At 34.7% G+C, this 22,798-nt stretch overlaps 4 protein-coding genes across 4 annotated transcripts; 3 read left to right on the forward strand and 1 right to left on the reverse strand.

The window, feature by feature from the left end:
* LOC144553401 (putative polygalacturonase) lies at positions 1-3,261 on the forward strand. The gene is made up of 5 exons (XM_078301546.1): positions 1-538; positions 1,380-1,500; positions 1,803-2,051; positions 2,274-2,427; positions 2,520-3,261. Exons 1-5 carry the CDS (start codon positions 134-136, stop codon positions 3,046-3,048), a joined length of 1,458 nt encoding a protein of 485 aa, XP_078157672.1. The 5' UTR covers positions 1-133; the 3' UTR covers positions 3,049-3,261.
* Positions 3,262-4,999: 1,738 nt separating this feature from the next.
* Positions 5,000-6,691, forward strand: LOC144553254 (uncharacterized). Its single transcript, XM_078301349.1, has 4 exons — positions 5,000-5,249; positions 5,451-5,650; positions 5,784-6,100; positions 6,195-6,691. The coding sequence occupies exons 1-4, from the start codon at positions 5,000-5,002 to the stop codon at positions 6,649-6,651; spliced, it is 1,224 nt and encodes a 407-aa protein (XP_078157475.1). The 3' UTR covers positions 6,652-6,691.
* Positions 6,692-10,276: 3,585 nt separating this feature from the next.
* On the forward strand, positions 10,277-12,690 carry LOC144553478 (uncharacterized). Its single transcript, XM_078301654.1, has 3 exons — positions 10,277-10,526; positions 10,604-10,725; positions 12,193-12,690. The coding sequence occupies exons 1-3, from the start codon at positions 10,394-10,396 to the stop codon at positions 12,511-12,513; spliced, it is 576 nt and encodes a 191-aa protein (XP_078157780.1). The 5' UTR covers positions 10,277-10,393; the 3' UTR covers positions 12,514-12,690.
* Positions 12,691-13,033: 343 nt separating this feature from the next.
* LPA66 (Pentatricopeptide repeat (PPR) superfamily protein) lies at positions 13,034-15,203 on the reverse strand. Its single transcript, XM_078301547.1, has one exon. It carries the CDS (start codon positions 15,071-15,073, stop codon positions 13,139-13,141), a length of 1,935 nt encoding a protein of 644 aa, XP_078157673.1. The 5' UTR covers positions 15,074-15,203; the 3' UTR covers positions 13,034-13,138.
* Positions 15,204-22,798: the final 7,595 nt, after the last annotated feature.

Below are 22,798 nucleotides of genomic sequence, written 5' to 3' on the forward strand. Positions count from 1 at the left end.
CTTAACCCGACCAACCTCTCCTCTTATTTTTTTTTCTTCACCCTTTATTCACCCGTTTATCTTTTAAAGCAAAACCTCCATCAATGGCGAAACCCCTAGATCTCTTCTAACCCTACCTCACTCGAATCCCACAATGGCTGACACATTCTTAACCAATGGTCGATCCCACCCGCACGGGTCCACTTCAAAGCGGTGGCTTCCTACTCTCCTCACTGCTGTCTGGGCAATCTGCTTCGCCTCTGTATTTGTCTGGCAGAGTGCCTCAGTCCGATCCATCTCTATCTTTCGGTCGACTTCTAGAACGTACCGGTCGATACCGAGATTGAGGCAAAATGTGTACAATCTGATTGATTTTGGCGCGGTTGAGGATAGTCGCATCGTCAATACCGGCGCGTTCGAAAGAGCGGTACAGGCGATAAAAGCGAGGGGAGAGGGTCAGCTCAATGTGCCACCTGGAACTTGGATTACAGCGCCATTTAATTTGACCAGTCACATGACACTGTTTCTAGCTGAAGGCGCTGTTATTCTTGCTGCTGAGGTATGATTGGATATGCATACTTGTTTTTTACTGTGCCAAGATTTTAGCTTTTGAGTAAGGCTTGTTGCGAAAAGCCGAAAATGCATTTGACATTTTTTTATATTGGCATGTAACACTCCATAATTTTTATACCTTCACATATATTTTTTATTTTCCTGATATACACTGAACCTTTAAGCTTGTGTGATAAGTGTTGACCGGTTGTGTACACACACAAACTAAATTAAATCAAAGAGTTAAAGTGCCCAAAGAGGATGCTTAAGCTGTCTTCGAAGTTTGGGTGCAATGTTTATTGAGCAATTTCTTCAGTTAAGATGAAAATGTTTAGGACAATCTAGTGTTTATTTTGTTAACATTTGTTACAGTTGTTGTGTTTCTTTTTGTCTGAAACAACAGTAATTGGTGGGTATTTGTTGCAGAGTTAAGCGCTGCCTATCTTTTGCAAATACTGTATTTGGGTATCATTAAACTACATCTTTTATAGGGTAATATGATTGTTCGAACTAATTTGTAAATTGTTTTTGAAGTTCGTATATTGATCAGCTCCTTTAATTAACAATTCTCTAATTTATTCCAAATTTTGTGGTCCTTAAACTCAGCCTAGTTTGACCAGTCAATTGCCTCTTTTCTCACCTACATGACTTCAGGATTTGCTAGTTTTTCTTCGATTGTTAAACGTATATTTGTTTGGTAAGTCTTGCTGTTGAGCCCAGAGTACTCACTACATCAACCATCCTTGGTGGGGCCTCAAGTTGGTTGATAGGCTTTATCACCTATAATTTTTTTTTTAATGTGTGGTTTGGTGGTGTGAAACAGTGAATTGATGCTTGTTGTTTTGCAGGATGAGAATTTGTGGCCGTTGCTGCCGGCATTGCCTTCGTATGGCTATGGAAGGGAAGAAAAAGGGCCCCGCTATGGCAGCTTCATTCATGGTCAAAATCTGAAAGATGTTGTTATAACGGGTTAGTAATTTCTTTATATCCAGAGTCACGGGCTATTTGGCAAAAAAAAAAAAATAAGGAAGAAATTTATTTCCATCCATCTTTTTAGCATGTCACGGTGGGTTTTTTTTTTAATCTTAACTTTATATTTGTATTGCTGAAACAACCAACTGAAAATCATAATATGAAATCTTTATTCAGCACAGTGACATTTAAAAGCATTCGTTCTTCGTTAGAAAATATATATGCCCAATATTAGATTGTAATGTATTCCTTTTGATCAATTGCTAAACATATGCATGATTTTTATTTATTTTTATCAGGACATAACGGTACCATAAATGGGCAAGGGCAAAATTGGTGGACAAAATACAAGAGAAGGGCTCTTAATTTTACAAGGCCACCACTTGTGCAGCTGATGTGGTCCAAGGATATAATAATTTCCAATATTACCCTTCTTGACTCTCCCTTTTGGACATTTCATCCCTATGATTGCAAGAACATAACAGTTTCAAATGCTACCATCATTGCCCCACTAGTTGGCGCTCCAAATACTGATGGCATAGATCCAGGTAATGAAAACTTCAAATAGTTTATCTTCTATTCCGTGCACCTGTGCCTTTTCCAAGCCTCACTTGTTTTTCTGGGTTTTAGCATTTTGATGCATTTTACGTAAACATACCCTTGTAATGTTAAATATTGACATGCATAATTAATGTTTGACGGAAAATATTGAGAGTTATAACTTGAATGCATAAATTTGTTATTTAAATTGTTCGTTCTTATTGATCCAGATTCATGTGAGAATATGTTGATTGAGAATTGTTACATATCTGTTGGTGATGATGGAATTGCAATAAAGAGCGGTTGGGATCAGTATGGAATTGCATATGGCCGTCCTTCAACCAATATTTTGATTCGCAATGTCACCATTCGATCTATGATAAGGTCAAGCACACTTCAAAATATTTTTGGTTCTTTTTTCCTTTTTCTTATATTAGCATAAGATTATATCTAACAAAGATCTTCGCTTTCTACAGTGCTGGTATTTCAATTGGCAGTGAGATGTCCGGAGGTGTAGCAAATATCACAGTTGAAAATGCACGCATCTGGGAATCTCGACGAGCCATCCGAATTAAAACCTCTCCTGGTCGTGGTGGTTTCATCCGCAACCTCACTTATCACAACTTGACCTTTGACAATTGCCGTGTCGGTGTGATCGTGAAAACCGACTACAATGAACATGCTGATGATAACTGGGATCGACAAGCATTTCCCGTTGTCAGCGACATCTCGTTTGTTGGTATCAGGGGTTGGGGCGTGCGCGTCCCGGTTAGGATTCATGGAAGTGAGCATATACCAATTAGGAATGTGGAATTTAGGGATTTTGCAGTGGGGTTGAGTTACAAGAAGAAGCATATTTTTCAGTGCTCGTTTCTGGAGGGACGTGTGATTGGGGATATTTTCCCGAAACCGTGCGACAATTTAGATATGTTTGGCATGGATGGGACATTGATTAAGAAAGCAGCAACGGAGAATGTTACGTTGGATATTGATTATGATATTTGAATCTTGTAAAGTGTTTGTGTAAAATTTCTCAATTTACTAGGATAGTAGAGTTTTGTCTTTTTCTTTCTAAATTTACTAGTACTTGATATACACAAAGCTGAGTAGTTTTTCTTACGGGTTACAAATTGTATTCTAGTTTTTTTTTTTCCTTTTCTTCTCCGAGATGTAGTTTTGAGCCTTTTGGCTTGTATATACGGAGATTTTTCGGTTCCTTAATCTTATACAGAATGGATTCTATATTATATGATATTTTACTCTTGATTTTTCAGTCATATTCTGTTATTCAGACACCATCCAAAATATCTGGAACATAATTTTTTTTCCCTTGTTATGTCATTCTGCTTTTCATGTTTGATTTGTTTAATCTGTAACGGACATACTAGATCACCTAAAAAAACTTGTGAATAGTATCAAACGGCTTAATTTGACACAGTGTGCGTCAAATAAAACGATTCATATAGAAAAAGAAGAATTTTTGTTTTTCATGTGATTAATAACAACGGATATGGAGTTATGGACTCCAAAATTAGCGAATAAAAAACCGAAAACTATATGATATTACATTGAACCAAATCAAAAATTAATTTGTATTATTCCATAACTAATCGTTCTATGAAAAATAAAGCAGTCTTGAGTTGAGTGTTGAGTGCAATAGTGAATGATGGAAAAGCATAGGAAAGATTTTCCGTAAAAATTTTCAAAATGTCCACTCGAGTCTCGACCCAATCTCTCCTCTTCTACCTCAAATTATCGAAACAGCAAATGTCACATAAAGCCTTAAACAAAACTATGTAGTAATCATTAATGAGACCAAATCAAAACTTAATTACAAAACAATTATACCTTAAACAAACACATTCTTACAGTCCAATTACAATCAATATTCTTTTACATTATAATCAATTAATCAATTAAAGGTTGAATGCTAATGTATGAGTTTAGCTACATGATTTCTATAAATAGAAAAACTGGGTAAGCAGTTTAAAAGTTTTAAAACTAGGCTATTGTAATTAATAAAAAAGTGTTTAAAATTGGATTTAAAAAAGAACAATTGAGAAAAGATATTTGTTATTAGTGGAAACATAAGTAATTTTTAAGTTTTGATAAGGAAGTTGAATTTTTAGAAATTTTATAGATAAAAAAATAATTATCCCTTAAATGTATGAAGTTCTAAATAATTCACACAAATTTTGAACAAACGGTTTAAGCTCAACTTTAACCCTGTGATCGGAACCACAACTTTCTCATTAAATGAGAAATAGAATTGACGTATTTCAAAATTTTCAGATCGGAAAACTCTGAGCGACGAGAAATGATTTCTTTTAACGCGAATTGGAGGGAAATTTTCCGCCAAAAATTTTCCCAGAGATTCGGCAGGAGTTCATTTGCCAAAATTTTGGCGATATTTTATTTCCAGCGATACCCTTCCTCTTCCTCTTTATATTCTGCTTCCAATCCATGGTCTCTGCAACTCTATGAAGCAAAGAGGAGTCAAGTTCCAGCGAGCCCTAGTATCTCTTCGCTTTGTAGAAATCAGATTGATTAGCAATACCAAAAGTTGAAGCCAAAGTTTGGGTGATTCATTGATTCCAGTTGGAGTCAAGTTCCAGCATATGCAGTGGCTTCATTGATTCCAATTGATTAGGATACCAAGAGGCAAGCTTCTATTGAAGAAAATTTCAATAATTTAGGTGAGATTTTATTAAAAATTATACTTTTATTAAAAATTTCAGTGTGTCACTAAATGGGGTTATTTTACTATATTGATTACCTCCATTGCCAAACAAAATAACCCCATTCCCTTTCCGATCTGCTTTAATATTTTTTTTCTTGTTTCTATCTAGTTGTTAATAATTTGCTGATAAGTCCGTAGTTAAATTAGTTATATTTAAGAAAGTACCACTTAATCAATGTTACCATGTATGATTGTTCTAATTTTAGGAAAAAAAAGATGAATGATTTTGAAGATAAAACTATTCTTATAGCGGCTTTCACAGCATATGTCGCATATTTGAATATTTTGATTCTTGTTGAGTATTACAAGGATCAGATTTTAGAAGCCAAAGTTGAGTCTAATTTTGAACGGAAAACAAAATGTGATCAGTTGATGAAAGACATAAACAACCTTGAAGACTCACGTGATATCATACGCATGAGACTGCATGCTTTTCAGAGGTTGTGTTTTATTCTTCGAGGCACTGGTTGGTTGAGAGATAATCAATGGACAATATGGTTAGTTAGAAATAAATTGTGCTTTGAGAACACTAATATCCCATCTTTGGCCAGTACAGGTTCAACTATTATATCTCTTTCCTCATATTGGTGTAAAGTCAAAATTGATGAAATATTCTTTAAATTAACTCTAATTTTGCCCTTTGATGTTTATCCATTAACTCAGGTAGGTACTATACCGCTACCACTGGTACTAGATACCCAAGGGGAGGAAACACAAGATTCAGAGGAAACAGAACTTGGATCAGAAGGAATGGACCTATCTAACTACCTGATTGAGAGAGTTAATTCTGAATCTGACCATTTCTCACCCATCCATGCTTCTGTCTCTTCTGAAGAATCCCTTATGGACTTCACTTCCTCCTCTACTGTTTCCTAGCTCTACTCATTTGGACTTAATTCAATCTTTTAGTATTGTCTTTGTTGCGTTTAATATGTTGGTTTAAAAACAAGTCTGTTAGCTTTTGCACTTTGGAATATGATTTCCACTACCTTTTGTATAAACTGATATTTGGTTTCTATATGAAACAGGTGGGGGCTACCCACTTTTGTCAAAAAAAAGGTTATATGTGCATATATATGCTTTTCAGAAATGCGTTGGAGCAATTGATGGAACTCATATGCATGTAAAAGTTGGAGGTGATGATGCAAGGATATATAGAAGTAGAAAGCAGTTTCCTACACAAAACGTTTTAGTAGCGTATACTTTTGATTTAAAATTTACATATGTTTTAGCGGGCTGGGAGGGTTCAACACATGACTCAAGGATACTTGAGGATGCCTTAAATCGAGTAGACAGATTAATGATACCTCGAGGTAATGATTTTTGTAATAATAAATTTCAGCTTGACATAGTTACTTAGCATAAGAGTATCTAAATATCACTTTTCTGTTTTTTCCTTGTGTGCAAGTAGATACTATCTAGCTGATGCTGGATATATGTTAACGTCCTCTTTTATTACTCCTTACCGTGGTACAAGATATCATCTGAAAGAGTACACAAATCATGCTCCACAAAATTCAAGGGAACTGTTCAATCTTAGACACTCCTCCTTACGAAATGCAGTAGAAAGATGTATTGGTGTTCTGAAGAAACGATTTCCGATTATAGCTAGTGGAACTGAGCCACATTATGATGAGGAGACCATGGCTGACTTGGTTATTGCTTGTTGCATTATTCATAATTTTCTAATGGGTGTTGATCCTGACGAAGAACTAATTTCTGAAGAAGACAATGAGCTTATGCGTAGTGAAGTTGAAAATGAGACACCGTCAACTACCTCTAGAAATGATGAGCATAGGCGTGGTGAAAGGATTAGAGATTCTATTGCTATGATGATGTGGCGGGATTATATTTCTGCAAGTCATTAGTTGCATGTGTGATGACTAGAAATATTATTGTTATTTTGTTGTTTTACTGGTATTATGTATGAATCAATTTGATAATGCATGCTCCTTGGTACTTTTGATGGCACTATATTTTTATTTATTTCAGTTTGACAATGATTTGTAGTTTGTGCTTGCTATAGTTTGCTCCTCCATTATTCAATTTTTTAGATTGTAGTTTGCTCCTCTATTACTAGTAAATGTGAAAGGAAGCTGTCACATAGAAAAATTAAGTTTGCAAAGGAGCTCCCCAACTCTTCTTAATTTACAGTTTAGAACACGAGCTCATGTGAGATCCTTCTAAGCAGCTGTGCAATTCTGATGCAGTTCCAAGTAAGATTACCTCTTCTTATTTGCTCAATTCTTACTCTCTCAAATGGAAGATCTAACTTTGGCTTATTGAAGTGAATTACTCTGGAAATAAAAGACTTACTAACAATTTCATGTATTAATCAATTTTTCTAGCAGTATTGTAATGTAGCTCCTGTAATTTCTGGTACATATTGATGTATGCCTGATTTTAAGAAGCAGAAAGACTAAATGGTCATCCCCTCCAAATTCAGCACAGCATCTCTTATGGCCTATCATATAGAGCTGTCTTCTCTTTTACTGGTACAAAATCCAGCTCAAAATGATGAAAAAGGGGAACTTCGCATTTACTGCTAACATGAGAAGGAGATGTCAAAAGAAAAAGAAAAGTTATAGATGAGTTTTCCAAACTTTTTCTTTTGCAAATGGAACATGGCGGGTGGGTAGAAGTCTTCATTTTTTTAAAAATTGAGTGACTTTAATTTGAAATAATTTGCTTGCAGTTTCTTTATTTTTTATTTTGTACTTTATGACAATATAACTTTAATTCTAGGTAGTTTGCTGTTCTGTCTTTTTTCGTTTCTTTTGTGTGATTTAAAAAAAAAAAAAAACTAAGGCACATTTTGTGTCAGAGTCGTGGACAATTGATCCATGTCAAAAAAAATTGAAAAAAAAAAGGAATGATTTGAATATTATTAGATGGAATAAGAACTTTATGATTATATTTAATTGAACTTAAAAAATATTTCAACAAAGGGAACATTGAGGCAAGAATAAGGATAAAGGTGTCATTTTCATTTAAATGAAATCATTTCTTTCTAGGGAAAATTTCCTCCCTGCCACTCCAAAACTTGGAAAATACCAAATTGCCACTCCAAAACTCAAAATTTCTTATTTGCCACTCTAAAATCATCAAATTTACCAAATTGCCACATTTATACATCTAATATACTTATTTGATTAAAATAATTCTGAAAAGTGTTGTATAAAAAACGTATTTTCATATTTCCCATTTTACCCTTCAAGAACACAGATAAAATTAGAAATTCATCCCTTCGCCTCCACTGACGCACTTCATCCCTTCGCCTCCACTGACGCACTTCATACCCTTCCCTTCGCCTCTTTTAATTTCTCTCATCGCTCTCTTAATTTCATTTTGTTCCCTGTTGTCTCTTCTCTAAGCTATAGAAATATGAAGGGGTTTTAAGATTGCTAGCCAGTTTTGGTTTGAACCATGTTGATATCGGTACCGAGTTTTTTCCTCACAATTTGACTGATTTTTTTCATGGTTTTGGATGCAATCTTCACTATCACACTCTACTTGATGACAGGAACTCGATTAAAACATCATTTTCTTCATGTGAAACTTCGATTTTGTCAAATTAAAACACAGAGAATGATTTATTATGTAGTAATGATCATCCATATTGGTTCTGGAGTACATATGTACATTTCTCTTTATTGAATAGTTCATATGCTGACAGTTCAAGTAAGAGACTTTAGCAATTTTTATTGCATAGTTCATATGCTGACAGTTCATGATTTGATCCTTAAATCCTAATTTTTGAATATGATCATGTATTTTTATTATATAATTACTTTCTTAGCCATGTTAGGCACTGGGACAAATTTCACATTTTTAGGAATTTTATTTATATTTTTAACGCCTTATTTAGTGACAAAAGGGCATCAGCAGTCCTTTTCTCAGTCATTTACTTATGAATTTATTCTGAGCAATTGGCTACATGAAATTTGGATTTCTTTTCATGAAAATGTCCATATTAGTCCATATTACTTGTGTGTTTTATTTCATATTTTTCTGGTCTTCCTACGTCGCGTGGGTAAGGGGTTTAGTACCATTTTTCCAGTGTACCAGCAACAGAAATAAAAAAAAAAATTCAGATATTTGAAAATTTGAACTTCAAAAATTCATTAAAAATAGTAGAAAAATCCTTTTTGATCAAAATTTGGGCCTAAACAGTATGGAATGAAGTCCTCTATCTGCCTGTCATATTTATTTTGACAGAATCAGAGTTTTTACCCTCTGATTTGCCAGTTTTCAGCAGAAGGGCATTTTGAGCATTTTTTTATGACAACAGAGGTTTGCAAAGGCTCAACTACTGATCCCATGCAATCAATGCACTGCACATCATGCCAGTATGACTGTGCTAGTGATTGAGCACTGAGATTAGTACCAGAATCCTTCCTTCTACATTTTTCTTTACCAGCAAGTGTATTAAGCTTGATTTTAATGATTCTTCTTGCATATTTTCATGGTTTTATGCAAGGAGCCTTAAAAGTTGCTTAATTTCATTTCTTTGCCATGTAAGCTTGTTGTTACATACAAAATCATGATTTACTGTTTTTTTTTTATCAGACTTTAGCTTTGATCAAGCCTAGATGTCAATGGATTAAGACAGTAAGACAGAAAGCCTCAATTTAGTATTAATTATCACATAAAAAACAATGATAATCGAAAGATAGTATTGAAAGTTGTATACAAAAAAAGAGTGCTTTATGCTTCTATCTATCAAAATACACAAAAAAAGAGCTCTATATATGCCTATATCTATCAAAATATACAAAAGAGAGCTCTATGCCTCTATGGCTCTAGAGGCAGCAGGTTCGGCGAAGAGCAGTGCTGGTGGAGCAAGAACTGGTTAAATGTTGCTGACTTTAAATTGTTGCTTGAAGAGGCGGAGATGCAGCGGCAAAGACAGAAAAGGTGGAGAGGAGCGACACGAGGTGCTTGAAGAGACGCTTCTCGAAGCAAACGGGAAGGCAGAGGCCCCGTGGAAGAAAGATTGGAAAGGAGAGGAGAGGAGAGGAGAGGAGACGAAGAGAGGGGTTAATTTGGTTTGTAGTATGTTGAATTGAGGGATAAAATTGGAAATATCAAAATACGTTTTTAATACAATGTTTTTCAGAATAAACTTAATCAAATATGTATATTAAATATATAAATGTGACAATTTGGTAAATTTGATGATTTTAGAGTGGCAAATAAGAAATTTTGAGTTTTGGGGTGGCAATTTGATATTTTTCAAGTTTTGGAGTGGCATGGAGGAAATTTTCCCTTCTTTCTATCATATTAGACTTTCCAATCAAAAATTAGAAATGAATTCAATTCTTTTTTTTATTTTTATTCCGATCAACAAAATTCAATTGAAAATCATTTCTATTGAATACCATTGAATTGAAATCAATTGAACTCCACCATCCAAGGGTTCCGATCAATTGAACTCCACCATCCAAATAAAATAAAATTTGTCCAAAATTTTCGAGACAGCCCATTCCTTTTCCAAACGCGCACTCGGGGCCACGGACCTTTCTCCAAACCCTCCTCTTCTTTTTTTTGTTTTTCTTGTTCCTCTCTCTGAGTCTGAGTACAGTGACAGTGAATCTCCACCTTTACAAGATGGATTCATCAAAGAAGGCTTCGGAGATAGTAGCGACATTAGACCTGAAGGAGCATCCACACGGGGGTTTCTACGCCGAGACATTTAGAGACCCCTCAGTTTGCCTCTCTAAATCTCAGCTCCCTCTCCGCTGTAAGCTCTCCCCCTTGTCCTAGTTTTCTATTTCTTTGATCGGCTTCTGTTGGTACTGAGAATTTTTTTTTTTATAGACAAGGTGGATCGTGCCGTGAGCAGTGCGATTTATTTCTTGCTGCCAACAGGAGGGATTGCTCACCTCCACCGTATCCCCTGTGCGGAGACCTGGCACTACTATGGTGGCGAACCCCTCACGGTTTGTTTGCTTCTTCGTTCTTGCAAATTTTACATGTCAATGGAAATTGTGGTAAAATAAAGAGAGAAAAAAATGAAAAAGGGGAAATAATGCGAACAGATTCAAAATTGGGAATTAAAAAAACACACTGTTTTGCTATTAGCTAAGAATGGATCTGCCAAATTATTTGGTACTCTTTACATGTGAAGACCAGTTACCAGAAATTGTGCCAAATTATGGTTCACATCTTTTGTGAATTAACTTCTATTGTAAAATTTCTAGTTCAACCTCATAAAGTTTTCTAGTTAAGCCTTTGCATACTTCATAATTTTTTCATGATGATAGGCATATGGCCCAATGTTGTAAAAAGTGATTATTAGACCTGTTTAAGCGGTTGGTTAGTTGGAGAGGGGAGTGCATCCGACAGACCTAAATATGAAAATGGATACAAATCAAATTAATGAGTCGCTTTCGGTTTATTCGGACAGAAATTATCAATTTCTCACCCTAAACTTGCTCATCTCCTATCCAGTTCTACAGCCTCAGATATTAGTAGTTGCTTGGTTATTGGGAACTTGTGACCCATCCAAAATTAAGCACAATTTAGCTGCTTAGGCTGTTTATATTTACCAAATTGATAAAGAAGGGACTCTTACTATCGAGAAATTTATCATATTGCAGTTATAATTCAAAATGAATTAAAATAATAGCTAAAATTGTAACAAAAGATAGAATTAAAATAAAAGCTCCTGTGCTAGCTCCTGATCGCAGGATTAACAAATGATGAAAAATTTATAAGATCGAGAAAAACCTACACTGGCATTAGCTTTTGAGAATATGGGGATATTGGGGTTCAAGGCCTAGATATATATAATTAAGAGAAACAGCAAAAAGAGGAGTCTAATAGTTGCTCTCTAATGAAGGGAATTTTTTTTTTGAAGGTTGGCGGAATGCCAACAATTGTATTGATAACAAAAGTTTATTTACAAAGTTTCTATTTTATATGTAATTACAAATTTACAATATATGAAAAACACATAAAACGGCTCACACTGAGTTCATCCACTAATGAAGGGAATTTACTAGCATTAAAATGATATCTCAATGCATCATACATATTATAAACTTTATTGACATTAGTACTAATTATGGTGAACAAATTTAACAGTGGTAAGCATGTTGGATAAGGTTTGAAGCACAGTAACAGCACCTGCTCACTTGTAGCTTTTTTACTCAAATAAAAAGAACTCATTAAGTTTTTTGAATATGAATTATGTATATAAAAAAATGGCCATGGATTACAGGATTTAATGTTTGTTTCTAGACAATCTAAGTCGCACCATCCGAATCTATTCCTACTAAATGGGTGCTTAAATGGTTTAAGACAGCAAGGGATTTAATGAGGCATAGATATTGGACAAGAGAACTGGTGCTGGTAGTTAGTATTGAGCCCTTCATAATACTTCATTTTTTCTTCGCTCATTTCAGGTATTTGAATTGCAAGATAACGGCAATGTCAAGTTTACAGTAGTGGGGCCAGATCTTGAAGTGGGTCATCAGTTCCAATATACTGTTCAACCTAATGTGTGGTTTGGTGCATACCCAACCTTGGATCTGGCATCCTATGCCTCTGATGGAAGTGCCCTATCAAAAATGCCAAGCAGAGACCCTGAATTACATTATTGTTTTGTTGGTGTCACATGTGCACCAGCATATCAGTATGAAGACGATGAGTTGGCGACACGAGATGGGATCAAATCGCTTGCCCCTCATGCTGAGCCTTTTATTAATTATCTAATTCTGTCTTAGATTCAACATCTGAGTATACATGTTTTTGCGATGATGAACTTTAGAGACCTGCAGTTAGCTAAACTCTGTTATGTTAATGTGAAATGTGGTGAATTAATACGATTGATAGTAGCTTAAATTCGAACAAGTTATGCTTATATGGACCCCTCCAACTTGATAATGAATAAATTTTGAGTTGTTCTGGCTCCTATTTTCTTTCTTTTTTATAACCAATATATATATTTTTTATAACTATTCTTGTTAAACTAGATATAAGCCTTCACAAATTCACGTCTGGTGTTCTGTAGCTGGTTATGTTTTATTCTCGTCTGACCTGTTTCAATTTATACTAGATCGGCTAACTTCAAACTTTCTAGAGAGACCTGTAATGTTTAAGTTTTAATTAAATTTGGGGCACTACATCCCAAGGCCTGACGTGTAAGGTAGCATGCTACGATGATAATTATCTTAAAAGATAGATAAACGTATGTTAGACGCGTATTAGGGAATTAAATCAAAGCAAAGATTCGAGAGATTAATTAAAGGTTAGCAAAATAAAATATTTTGTTTAATATTTACTATTAAACGTCTATCATGTGTCAATTTCCTCAAAATTCCGTAAACCGCCATCGCCAAGAGACGAGCATCACCAGTAATCATTACACGAACAAGATCCATTTTCAAAGTGGTGAAACCTATTCCTATCTCGCAACACAATTCTCCTATTATACAACTTAGAGATGAGCTTTATTGAAGAGTGACAATCAACACATACCCGTAGATTCTTCACCACCTGCAATGTGGTCCCCGCCTTGGTGCTAATCAGCCCGAATGCAATCGCAATCTTCTCGCTGTGGTGCAAAAGCATGTTCTCTTTCTCTTCATGCTCATCTATGTTAATCAGCACCTGCGACGTGTCCGCAACATATCCTTCGTCCTTCAACCGACTTGCTATATCAGATAATATATGATAAATCTCTTTTTGCCGAGGATGTGTTTTGTCTTCCACCAAAAATTCATGTATGTTTCCATCTATAGTGATCCAACTACAACCAGGGTCTTTTCTGATATCGAGTTCTTTCATCTTTAGCCTAACCCTAGCCACCGCATCCCAGTCACCTAATGAGGCATAGAAATTGGACAAGAGAACATAACAGCCACCGTCTGTTGGGGCAAGCTGCAAAAGCCTATCTGCCACACGGGTAGCTATCTCAACTTCTCGATGGAGTTTGCATGCGGAAAGTAAAGATTTGAATATTACATCATCAGGTTCTATGGGCATCAAATTTACAACCTTTTCGGCCTCAGAAACAAGACCAGCTCGACCAAGCATGTCAACCATGCACGTGTAGTGCTCTATCCGAGGCCTGATGTTGTACACATTGACCATACGATCAAATAGAAGTCGCCCTTCATTGACTAATCCTGCATGGCTACAAGCATTTAGAACCCCTATAAATGCCACATCGGTCGGAACCACTCCGTATTTCTCCATCATTTCAAAATATCGGACTGCATCTTTTGCACGGCCATGTATCGCCAGCCCCATAATCAAAGCAGTCCATATAGTTATGCATTTTTTCTCTGGTAACTCTTCAAAAACTTCGATTGCCTTGTCGATATTGCCACATTTTGAGTACATGTCTATTATGGCTGAGGTAAGAACATTATTAAAAGACATTGTCTTTTTCTGTGCATAAAGATGTACCCATTTGCCAAGTTCCATTAAACCGAGCCGTGAGATTGCAGGAAGAACACTAACTAAACTCACATAATTGGGTTTCATACCTTGAAATTGCATATTCCTAAAGACCTCGACTGCTTTTTTGAATTGACCAATTTGTGCATACCTAGCTATCATTCCATTCCAAGATACAATGCTCTTATTCGGCATTTCATCAAATATTTGCCTGGCACGGTCGACCATCCCAAGCCTAAAATATCCATCAATTAAAACATTAGACACCACCACAGAAGCTTCGCTATTTGTATCTAGTGTGTTATTTTGAACCAATATTTCAGCACCTTTCATGTCCCCACAGAGAGAATACATCCTTACCAAATTGGTCAGAACAAACCCGTTAGAGACCATAGACAATTTGACAACTTGGCCATGAATAACCTTCCCTGTATCGATCAAATTTGCACTTGCACTTGCACATGCCTTTAGCACAGACGGGTAGGTATGCTGGTTAGGCCTAGCATAGTCACAGTTAAGCATATCAGAGAATACACCAATGGCTTCAAACTGGTCATGTTCCCTCTCTGCCAGGGCACGAATGAGGATGTTCCAAGAGAAGTTGTTTGGTTCAGGCATTTGGTCGAACACAAGGCGGGCGTATGTCAAGTCACGGTCATCTGACAATGCGGAGCATCGTAATATCTCGGCTGAAACAAGCGGGTCGCGAATTTTGCCTGATTTGATAGCGAGTGCATGGAGAGGCTTGAGTTCTTCTAGAGTTTTGGTGGATTTAAGCAAAGGAAGAATAGAATTCAAGGGGAGAGAAGATGAAACCGAGAATTGAGGAGAACGGGCACTTGACGAATGGGGAGGTGTCACAGGCAGTGAGTTTAAGAGCATGGCTACCACGGATTATGGCATGGGGATTTAGCGAAGACACCTTTGCAAAAGACTGGAGACTCCAGGAGCTATCTAAAGAAAGGTAGGGGAATGGATTGGCCGTGACTCTATTATTTGGCGGATTTTTTCTTTAAATCGAAAAAAAATAATGCAAAATTTATATTTTTTGAAGTATGAATAAGAGTCTAAATTTGTATTTTTTTTTGAGTAAAGATTGGAGATTAAGCCGCCTAACTATTTAATACCTTTATTATTACAACAAATGATTTTCTCCATTCAGATTTCGAATCCATAACATCTGATATAAAGACCATGTGCTTTTATCACTAGACCAAAGGCTGGTTCTTAATACGTTATGTTTTCATACCTCATTATATCTTCGTTTTCAAAGTCCAACCTGTTGATCCGAATTGCCCAATATAATATTTATTAACTATGAAACAATTAGGTTTAGCTTGTGCAAACTCATTGATATACCCTTAATTAGCACTTGAGTATCAGTTGTAATTAGGTTCAGCTTGTGACGGGTCCAGGGACCAGTTTCTCAGTGACTTGATCGATGGTCATTCGCGTATTTCAAGAGCTTTTCCTTTGATTCATACCTATAAATAGTAAGAAACTATAATATTTTCTTAGCTTTCAAGTAACCAATAAGTTGAAGTTAAAAAATGGTTCAAACAATTAGAGAAAGAGAGAGTGCCGCCTTAGATTTTCATAATTCCATTTTATTAAATTTCAAGTGCATTAAGTACATATATTACTTTAATTCTTAATTAAGTATAACAAACATTAGTAATCATAACCTTAAATAAATTTCTTAGTAATCTCAATTATTTGCTATATATAGCATTCTAGTCATTTTTATGCAACACAATTTGTAATCTTAACCTTAAATAAACTTTTATTATATATATGGCTTTACTTTGCTAACTTACCAGTGCCTTAACATCCAGCACCAAGGTACTCAGAGTTACAGATCTGATATTAATAAATTACAAAGATCCTCCAAAGTGAACCATGTTTCAAGAAAAGAAAATTACTAAAAGAAAAAGGAAACAAAATACTTGGAAGAGAGTAGGAGATGAATGAGGCTCTCTAGTTTCGCCATGCGGCATTGTCGGCCAATATGAGCCAAGCTTTTCTAATCTCCACACATATCCCACTCATTTACTTGGCACATCCTTTTTCAAGTCACAATCATATACAAAATGAGAAATCAACCAACAACAATTCCAATTTTCAATTTAGGCTACCATTGCTTCAATTCAAATGAAGTTGCTAGTACCACCAAATGGATCATGCCACAGTACACATTCTGATTATTTCGGCCTACTTTGCCTAATAACAACCCTGTAATAACACTCTAATTAAAGGTGTTTGGAGGACACTCTAGTAGTGACCCTATATAACACTCAATTATCTTGCAGTGACTATATATAACAACCCTATCACACTTTATTATCTTGTTATCAGGAGAAACTACTCGAGTGCTTCAGACACATTCAATTGGAGTGTTGTATTAGGGTTGTAAATGTTATATTATCTTGCCATCTAGAGACACTAGAGTGCTCCAAACACTTTCAATTGGAGTGTTGTATTGGGGGTGGTAAAAGTCATATTATCTTGCAATCTAAAGACACTACTAGAGTGCTCCAAACACATTCAATTGGAGTATTGTATTAGGATTGTAAATGCCCTATTATCTTGCCATATAGAGACACTACTTGAGTGCTCTAACTACCTTCAATTGGAGTGTTGTATTAGGGTTGTAAATGCCATATTATCATGCAATCTGGAGACATTACTAGAGTACTCCAAACACCTTCAAATGAAGTGTTGTATTAGAGTTGTAAATGCCCTATTATCTTGTTTTCAGGAGAAACTACTCGAGTGCTCCAGACACATTCAATTGGAGTGTTGTATTAGGGTTGTAAATGCCATATTATCTTGCCATCTAGAGACACTACTAGAGTGCTCCAAACACATTCAATTGGAGTGTCGTATTAGAGTTATAAATGCCCTCTTCTCTTGCCATCTGGAGACACAACTAGAATCCAAACACCTTCAATTAGAGTGTTGTATTAGGATTGTAAATGCTCTATTATCTTGCCATATAGAGACACTACAAGAGTGCTTCAAACACCTTCAGTTTGAGTGTTGTATTAAGGTTGTTAATGCCCTATTATCTTACCATCTAGAGTTACTACTCGAGTGCTCCAAACACCTTCAATTGGGTATTGTTATATGATTGTAAACATCCTTTTATCTTGCCATCTAGAGTCACTACTCGAGTGCTCCAAACACCTTTAATTGGAGTGTTGTATTAGGGTTGTAAATGCCATTTTATCTTGCTATATATAGTCACTACTAGAGTGCTCCAAACACCTTCAATTAGAGTGCTATTATAGGGTTGTAAATGCCATATTATCTTGACATTTAGAGACACTGCTAGAGTACTCCAAACACCTTCAATTGGAGTGTTATTATTGTTAGTTTGTAATAATCTAGAAGTCAATAATACGATAAATTATCATAAAGCTTTGTTCATGAATTGAATGTATATCATTTTGTTGCCTTGAGTATTATTGCATTTATGGATCATTTCGAGTTCATGACTGAAATTGTGAAACTGCATAATATAGATGATATATACTCTTAAAAGGTCACTGACCAAGGTAATTAGCAGGAACACTAATTACCGCTACAAGGTTAGTATGTGGATTAAAAGATGGTTAAGTTTTACAAACCACATGACACGAGATGTCATTTTAATCACATAGATACATGTTCTAGGAACATGGTATTTGACAGACCCCGAATGAAACATTAAATAGAATTGTGTTCGTGTCATTAATGTTTTCGTTCAGTGTCAAGTTCTATAGTATGAGGTATTTATCGTTCCCACTAAGAAATATGTATGTGTGAGTGTTATCTAAAACTGTCCGTAAAAAACAGTCATAACGGTAGCATTTCCATATGTATAGCTTAGCTGAGGAAATGATAGTCTGCCAAGAATACTATTTGTCCCTCGTATCTCTATACGAGCTATAGCATCACTGGGCCCCTTGGTAGAGTTAGATTATCTGCATGCAGTATAATTACAAGAGTAATTATATTTGATAATCTGCTCAAGATCAAGAAAATATACAGTTAGCAAGGATGACACACATCTACCTTGAAACTGATCTGATAGCTATGAGACAGAAGAACAGACACAAGTAAATTGTTTACTGGATCGTGATATTGTACAGTACAACATCATCTGTGTAATTGGATGGTCATAGTGTATACTACCAGATGCCTCCTATGATTATAGAAGTTAAAACAGTTTTAATTCTATTTACCAACATAACACAGATCCTATTGGGTCACACCATATAGGAGTTAATCGGAGAATCTTATTGTGATTGATTATAAATTGGTTATGATCAATATTAAGATGGTTATAATTAATTATACGTGTTATAATTAAATTATACGTGTTATAATTAAATTATATTTGTCATGTTAAAAATGACAAAGCAAAAACTAATGGTTATAATTAGTTATACTTGGTATAATTAATTATAATTAATTGTACGTCGTTTAGAATGACAAACAGAAACACAGGTTTGTTTATAAACGTGTTTGACATGTTGTATAAAAATTACCAAACGAAAACCGTAAACGAATATAATTGTACATGACAATTATACATATTTGATTTGGATAGTTACTATTTACTATTCCTTTGGGTTAATGGGTTTAGAATCCATTAAACAAATCCAACCAATATGAAATAGCAAAATCCAAATTGGATGCCTCATCCAAAAGGGCAAAAATGTAATTTTGTCAAGTACGGAGGTATTTCGGTCTTTTGGCGAACCTCCTCATTTGCCTATAAATAGAGGGGTGAGGGTTAAAGAGAAAACCACTAATTCACGTGTTAATCTGATTACTCCGTTAATTGGAATTCTCTCTTTCTCTGTTTACGGTTTTTCGGATTGGTGAATAGTGTTTTACCGAATTTTTGCGGTATTTCAGATTTGGTTTATTAGTGAATCTGATTAAGCGAAATTTTTTGGTGAATAGTGTTTTTACAGAATACCGCGGTTTATAGTATTTCTGGCAAAAGAAATAAACCGCTCTCTGGTTAGTCCTGATGGATAACCAATAGAGGTATCACACGTGTGATACTCCGAGTCGATTCCTTCCCTGGTGAGGCTCTACTCGCTCGGTCTGCATTCCAACTGTGATTTGGAAACAAGGTACAAACATGTTATATTAATATATTTAATTGATAAATAGATTTAATGTTTTAGAAAATCAATTATGGAGTAGATCTGTAAATAGGATTAAACGGATCTTCTTGATTCGTTTAATCCGTAGCTTAAGGTAGATGTAAAAGTTTTGTTTTACTCTTTCCGCACCTTAAGCATATAAATGGGTTTGAACAGTCAAAACCCCAACATAATTAATTAATGGGTTTGAACAGTCAAAACCCAACAATTATAGGGTTGTAAATGCCCTATTATCTTGCCATCGGGATACAATACTAAAGTGCTCCAGACTGTTATACTAATTGCACCGCTAATTTCTCAAAAACTGAAATTAAATTGCAATTGAAAGCAAATATATGAGTTTAGAGAAATTTGACACGCGGGGTGTTAACGGAGTTCGGCAAAGCAAAGGCATATGTCTTTGGGTTTTGCAACCTCTTGTGGGTGCGCCTTTCTATTACCCAATATGAAAGGATTACAACTTGTGAACCGTTGAGTCCTTACACACCAAGCGGGAAGTCAAACGACCAACTCAAAGAGATGAGAACAAGGTCTCTTAGTTCAAGCTACTCAAGAGAAACACTCAATAGATCACTCTAATCTAATCTAACTCAAGATTAGTTAAGTGGGTTTGAGGTTGTTTGAGATATTTTGAAGTTTTAAGCTCTCACAACAATGGAGTAAGCTAAGCTCTCAGAAAATCGCTTTTAGAAGTTTAGGGTCGGCTCAGATAGTTTGGAAAGAAAGCCCAAAGCCCTATTTATAGAGACAGCTCAAAAATGAGCTGTTTGGCTTAAAAAGTTACCAATGTTTTAATTCAAAATGCGATTTAGGATTTTAATTTTCTGACAGCTCAGCTTATCGATGAAAACGTTAACAACGATTGTATAACGTTTATATAACGTTTTGCTCTGTAAAATCTTGATCAAAAACAGGAATTTCTGAAGCTCATATTTATTTAAAATGTCAAACGTTACAATGTTTTAATTCAAGTTTTGAATTTGATACAGATGTACTTCAGTAGTTCTGAGAATCCTAAAACGTTACAACATTTTAAGTTGATTATGTACAGCTGTGCTTCAATAGTTCTGACAATCCTAAAACGTTACAACATTTTAAGTTGATTCTGTACAGCTGTGCTTCTGTAGTTCTGACAATCCTAAAACATTACAATGTTTGTTAAAACGTTATAATGTTTTAAGTTGTTTCTGAGTTTGATCAATCTGCCACTTCAGCGTTTCTGATAGGCCTAAAACGTTACCAACGTTTGATCCCTGTTTAAACAGCCTCAAACTTACTTTACCAAGCTTCTGATTTTACAATTTGTATTATTGATAAATGTCTTCATGATTTCTTCAGTCCAAGTATTCCATAATGCAATTCCATTTGACTTGAACCTACATATATTTCAAAAATAAAATAAATCGTAAAATTTAATAATTGTATGTTTTTGCAAATTAGTCAAATAGACGAAAAAAATTATTGCTCAAACAACAATATCCTCCTTTTGACGATTTGCAAAAAATACAATACGAGTAAGTGCATAAATCTAATTTTTTCAATTTGGTTTACCCAATTGTTATTTTGCATGTCTAGCAATTGGTACCAATTTCTTCCCCTTTTGGAAATCGACGAAATGGTGAAAAATTAGCACTAATTTAAAGTACTCCCTCAAAATATGCACTCCACCTCAATTTAGTAATATAATATCGATAAATCATAAATAAAATATAATTGAGGGTATACTCTAACATTTTTCATGACAATTTACATTTCCATTTTAATTCACAATTTTAAAACAAGGATTGTTAATCGACAAAACAATTCATGCATATCACAATTCATACATATCAATTCATTTCATGCATTTCAACATATCATATAACTTGTCAAGGTTCCAAGATATACATGTCTATGCATTCACAAATTTAGCAATTTAACTCTTGACAAATTATCAATTTATTCAATTCATATACATTTCTACATCTCATGCATATCAAACATCAATCACCAAATATCCAAGATATAGCATTCAATTAATCAAACTTTTTGCATTTAAACCCCTAAATAATTCAAAATTCATAAAATCTACAATTTAGCAATTTAAACCCTAATTAATCAACAATTCACCAAATTCAACCAATTCAAGCAACACATAACAATTAAATCAATTCAACTACAATTCAAAACTAATTAAAGTTCAAATTAAAAAAAAATGCAACTAAGAGAGTTAAAGTTCACGCATAGCAATCAACTTAGCATATTTTAATTCAAGTTTGAAATTGATAACAAAAAAATGCTAATTATTGTCGTTGTGATCGGACTCCACGTTATCTTCATTCATTGCCTCGTCTTCATTCACTTGAGGCTCTTCTTCCTCGACATCCTCTTTCTCATTTGAATGTGCACCATGTTGAGATTGACGTGCCGCACTACTTGAGGCACCATATACTGAGATAAAGCAAGATGTGAGACTTGTTTGAGCCTCATGAAGTAAGCCAATGTCTTTGGCATTTTGGGAGACTTGTTGCCGTATAAATCTCATATCTGAAGGATGTGTGTTTTGAAAGTTATCATTTTAATGAAAATTTATGTGTTGTTCATGATTTTATTACGAATGTTATCATTCATGTTCCTTGAGATTTATAAGTTATATCTTTGGAAGTGTTCAAGAAGATGCTCTTGGTCTTGAACCATAGAACACTTAAGATGAGAAGCATCTAAATAACTAAATAAGTTCACAATCGTGGTAATTAAGGAGGAACGTCAATTACCGAGGAAAATTGTCATGTCAATTAAAGTACATTGAAGTTCTATAAATGTTGATAAAGGTTTATCATTTAATGACATTAACATATAAAGAGTGTATTTTATATATTGAACATGACCTAAATGAATGAAACATTATATGGATTGTGTTTTGTGTCATTAATGTTTCCATTGTGTCTTTAGAATCTTAGCTATGAGATGTGTAGATTTTTCACATAAGAAGTATATAATGTGATTGTTGTTTAAATGTTATTTAATGATAGTAATAAAATAGTAATTCGTTGTGTACAACTTGTGCGGGAGAAATCTATATATTAATATTATCATTGTCCCTCGATTTTGAGTTATGATATTACTGGGCCCCTTGGTAAAGTGAAATTATATCGCATGCAATATAACTGATGTAGTTATAATTATAATTCATTTGAGAGACCAAGAAAACGAATATAGTGCAGGAATGACACGATCCTATTTTGCACACTATTCATAATATCATGAGACAAGGATAGACACGAAATTAGTGGATTGAGTAAATGATTACTATGTCGTTTGGATAACTATAATGTAATGATAGAACCTCTTATAGTCAATAATATAAAGTTTTATATTATTGCCAAGATGACATAGATTCTCTATACAGTCACACCAACCGAAGAGAAACAACGAGTATTTTACATTTCATAATGATTTATAAGAT

This window comes from Carex rostrata, chromosome 4, assembly GCF_964058835.1.
Source record: "Carex rostrata chromosome 4, lpCarRost1.2, whole genome shotgun sequence".
Classification (NCBI taxonomy): Eukaryota; Viridiplantae; Streptophyta; class Magnoliopsida; order Poales; family Cyperaceae; genus Carex; species Carex rostrata.

Bases quoted from the DNA above. Each gene is read 5' to 3' on its own strand.
- LOC144553401 (XM_078301546.1), top strand. From the start codon at position 134: ATGGCTGACACATTCTTAACCAATGGTCGATCCCACCCGCACGGGTCC. The intron at 1,501-1,802 runs GTTAGTAATTTC...TATTTTTATCAG, and splicing joins GAAAGATGTTGTTATAACGG to GACATAACGGTACCATAAAT. The intron at 2,052-2,273 runs GTAATGAAAACT...TTATTGATCCAG, and splicing joins TACTGATGGCATAGATCCAG to ATTCATGTGAGAATATGTTG.
- LOC144553254 (XM_078301349.1), top strand. From the start codon at position 5,000: ATGAATGATTTTGAAGATAAAACTATTCTTATAGCGGCTTTCACAGCA. The intron at 5,250-5,450 runs GTTGGTTGAGAG...TAACTCAGGTAG, and splicing joins TTTTATTCTTCGAGGCACTG to GTACTATACCGCTACCACTG. The intron at 5,651-5,783 runs GTTTCCTAGCTC...CCTTTTGTATAA, and splicing joins ACTTCACTTCCTCCTCTACT to ACTGATATTTGGTTTCTATA.
- LOC144553478 (XM_078301654.1), top strand. From the start codon at position 10,394: ATGGATTCATCAAAGAAGGCTTCGGAGATAGTAGCGACATTAGACCTG. The intron at 10,527-10,603 runs GTAAGCTCTCCC...TTTTTTTTATAG, and splicing joins ATCTCAGCTCCCTCTCCGCT to ACAAGGTGGATCGTGCCGTG. The intron at 10,726-12,192 runs GTTTGTTTGCTT...CGCTCATTTCAG, and splicing joins ATGGTGGCGAACCCCTCACG to GTATTTGAATTGCAAGATAA.
- LPA66 (XM_078301547.1), bottom strand. From the start codon at position 15,073: ATGCTCTTAAACTCACTGCCTGTGACACCTCCCCATTCGTCAAGTGCC.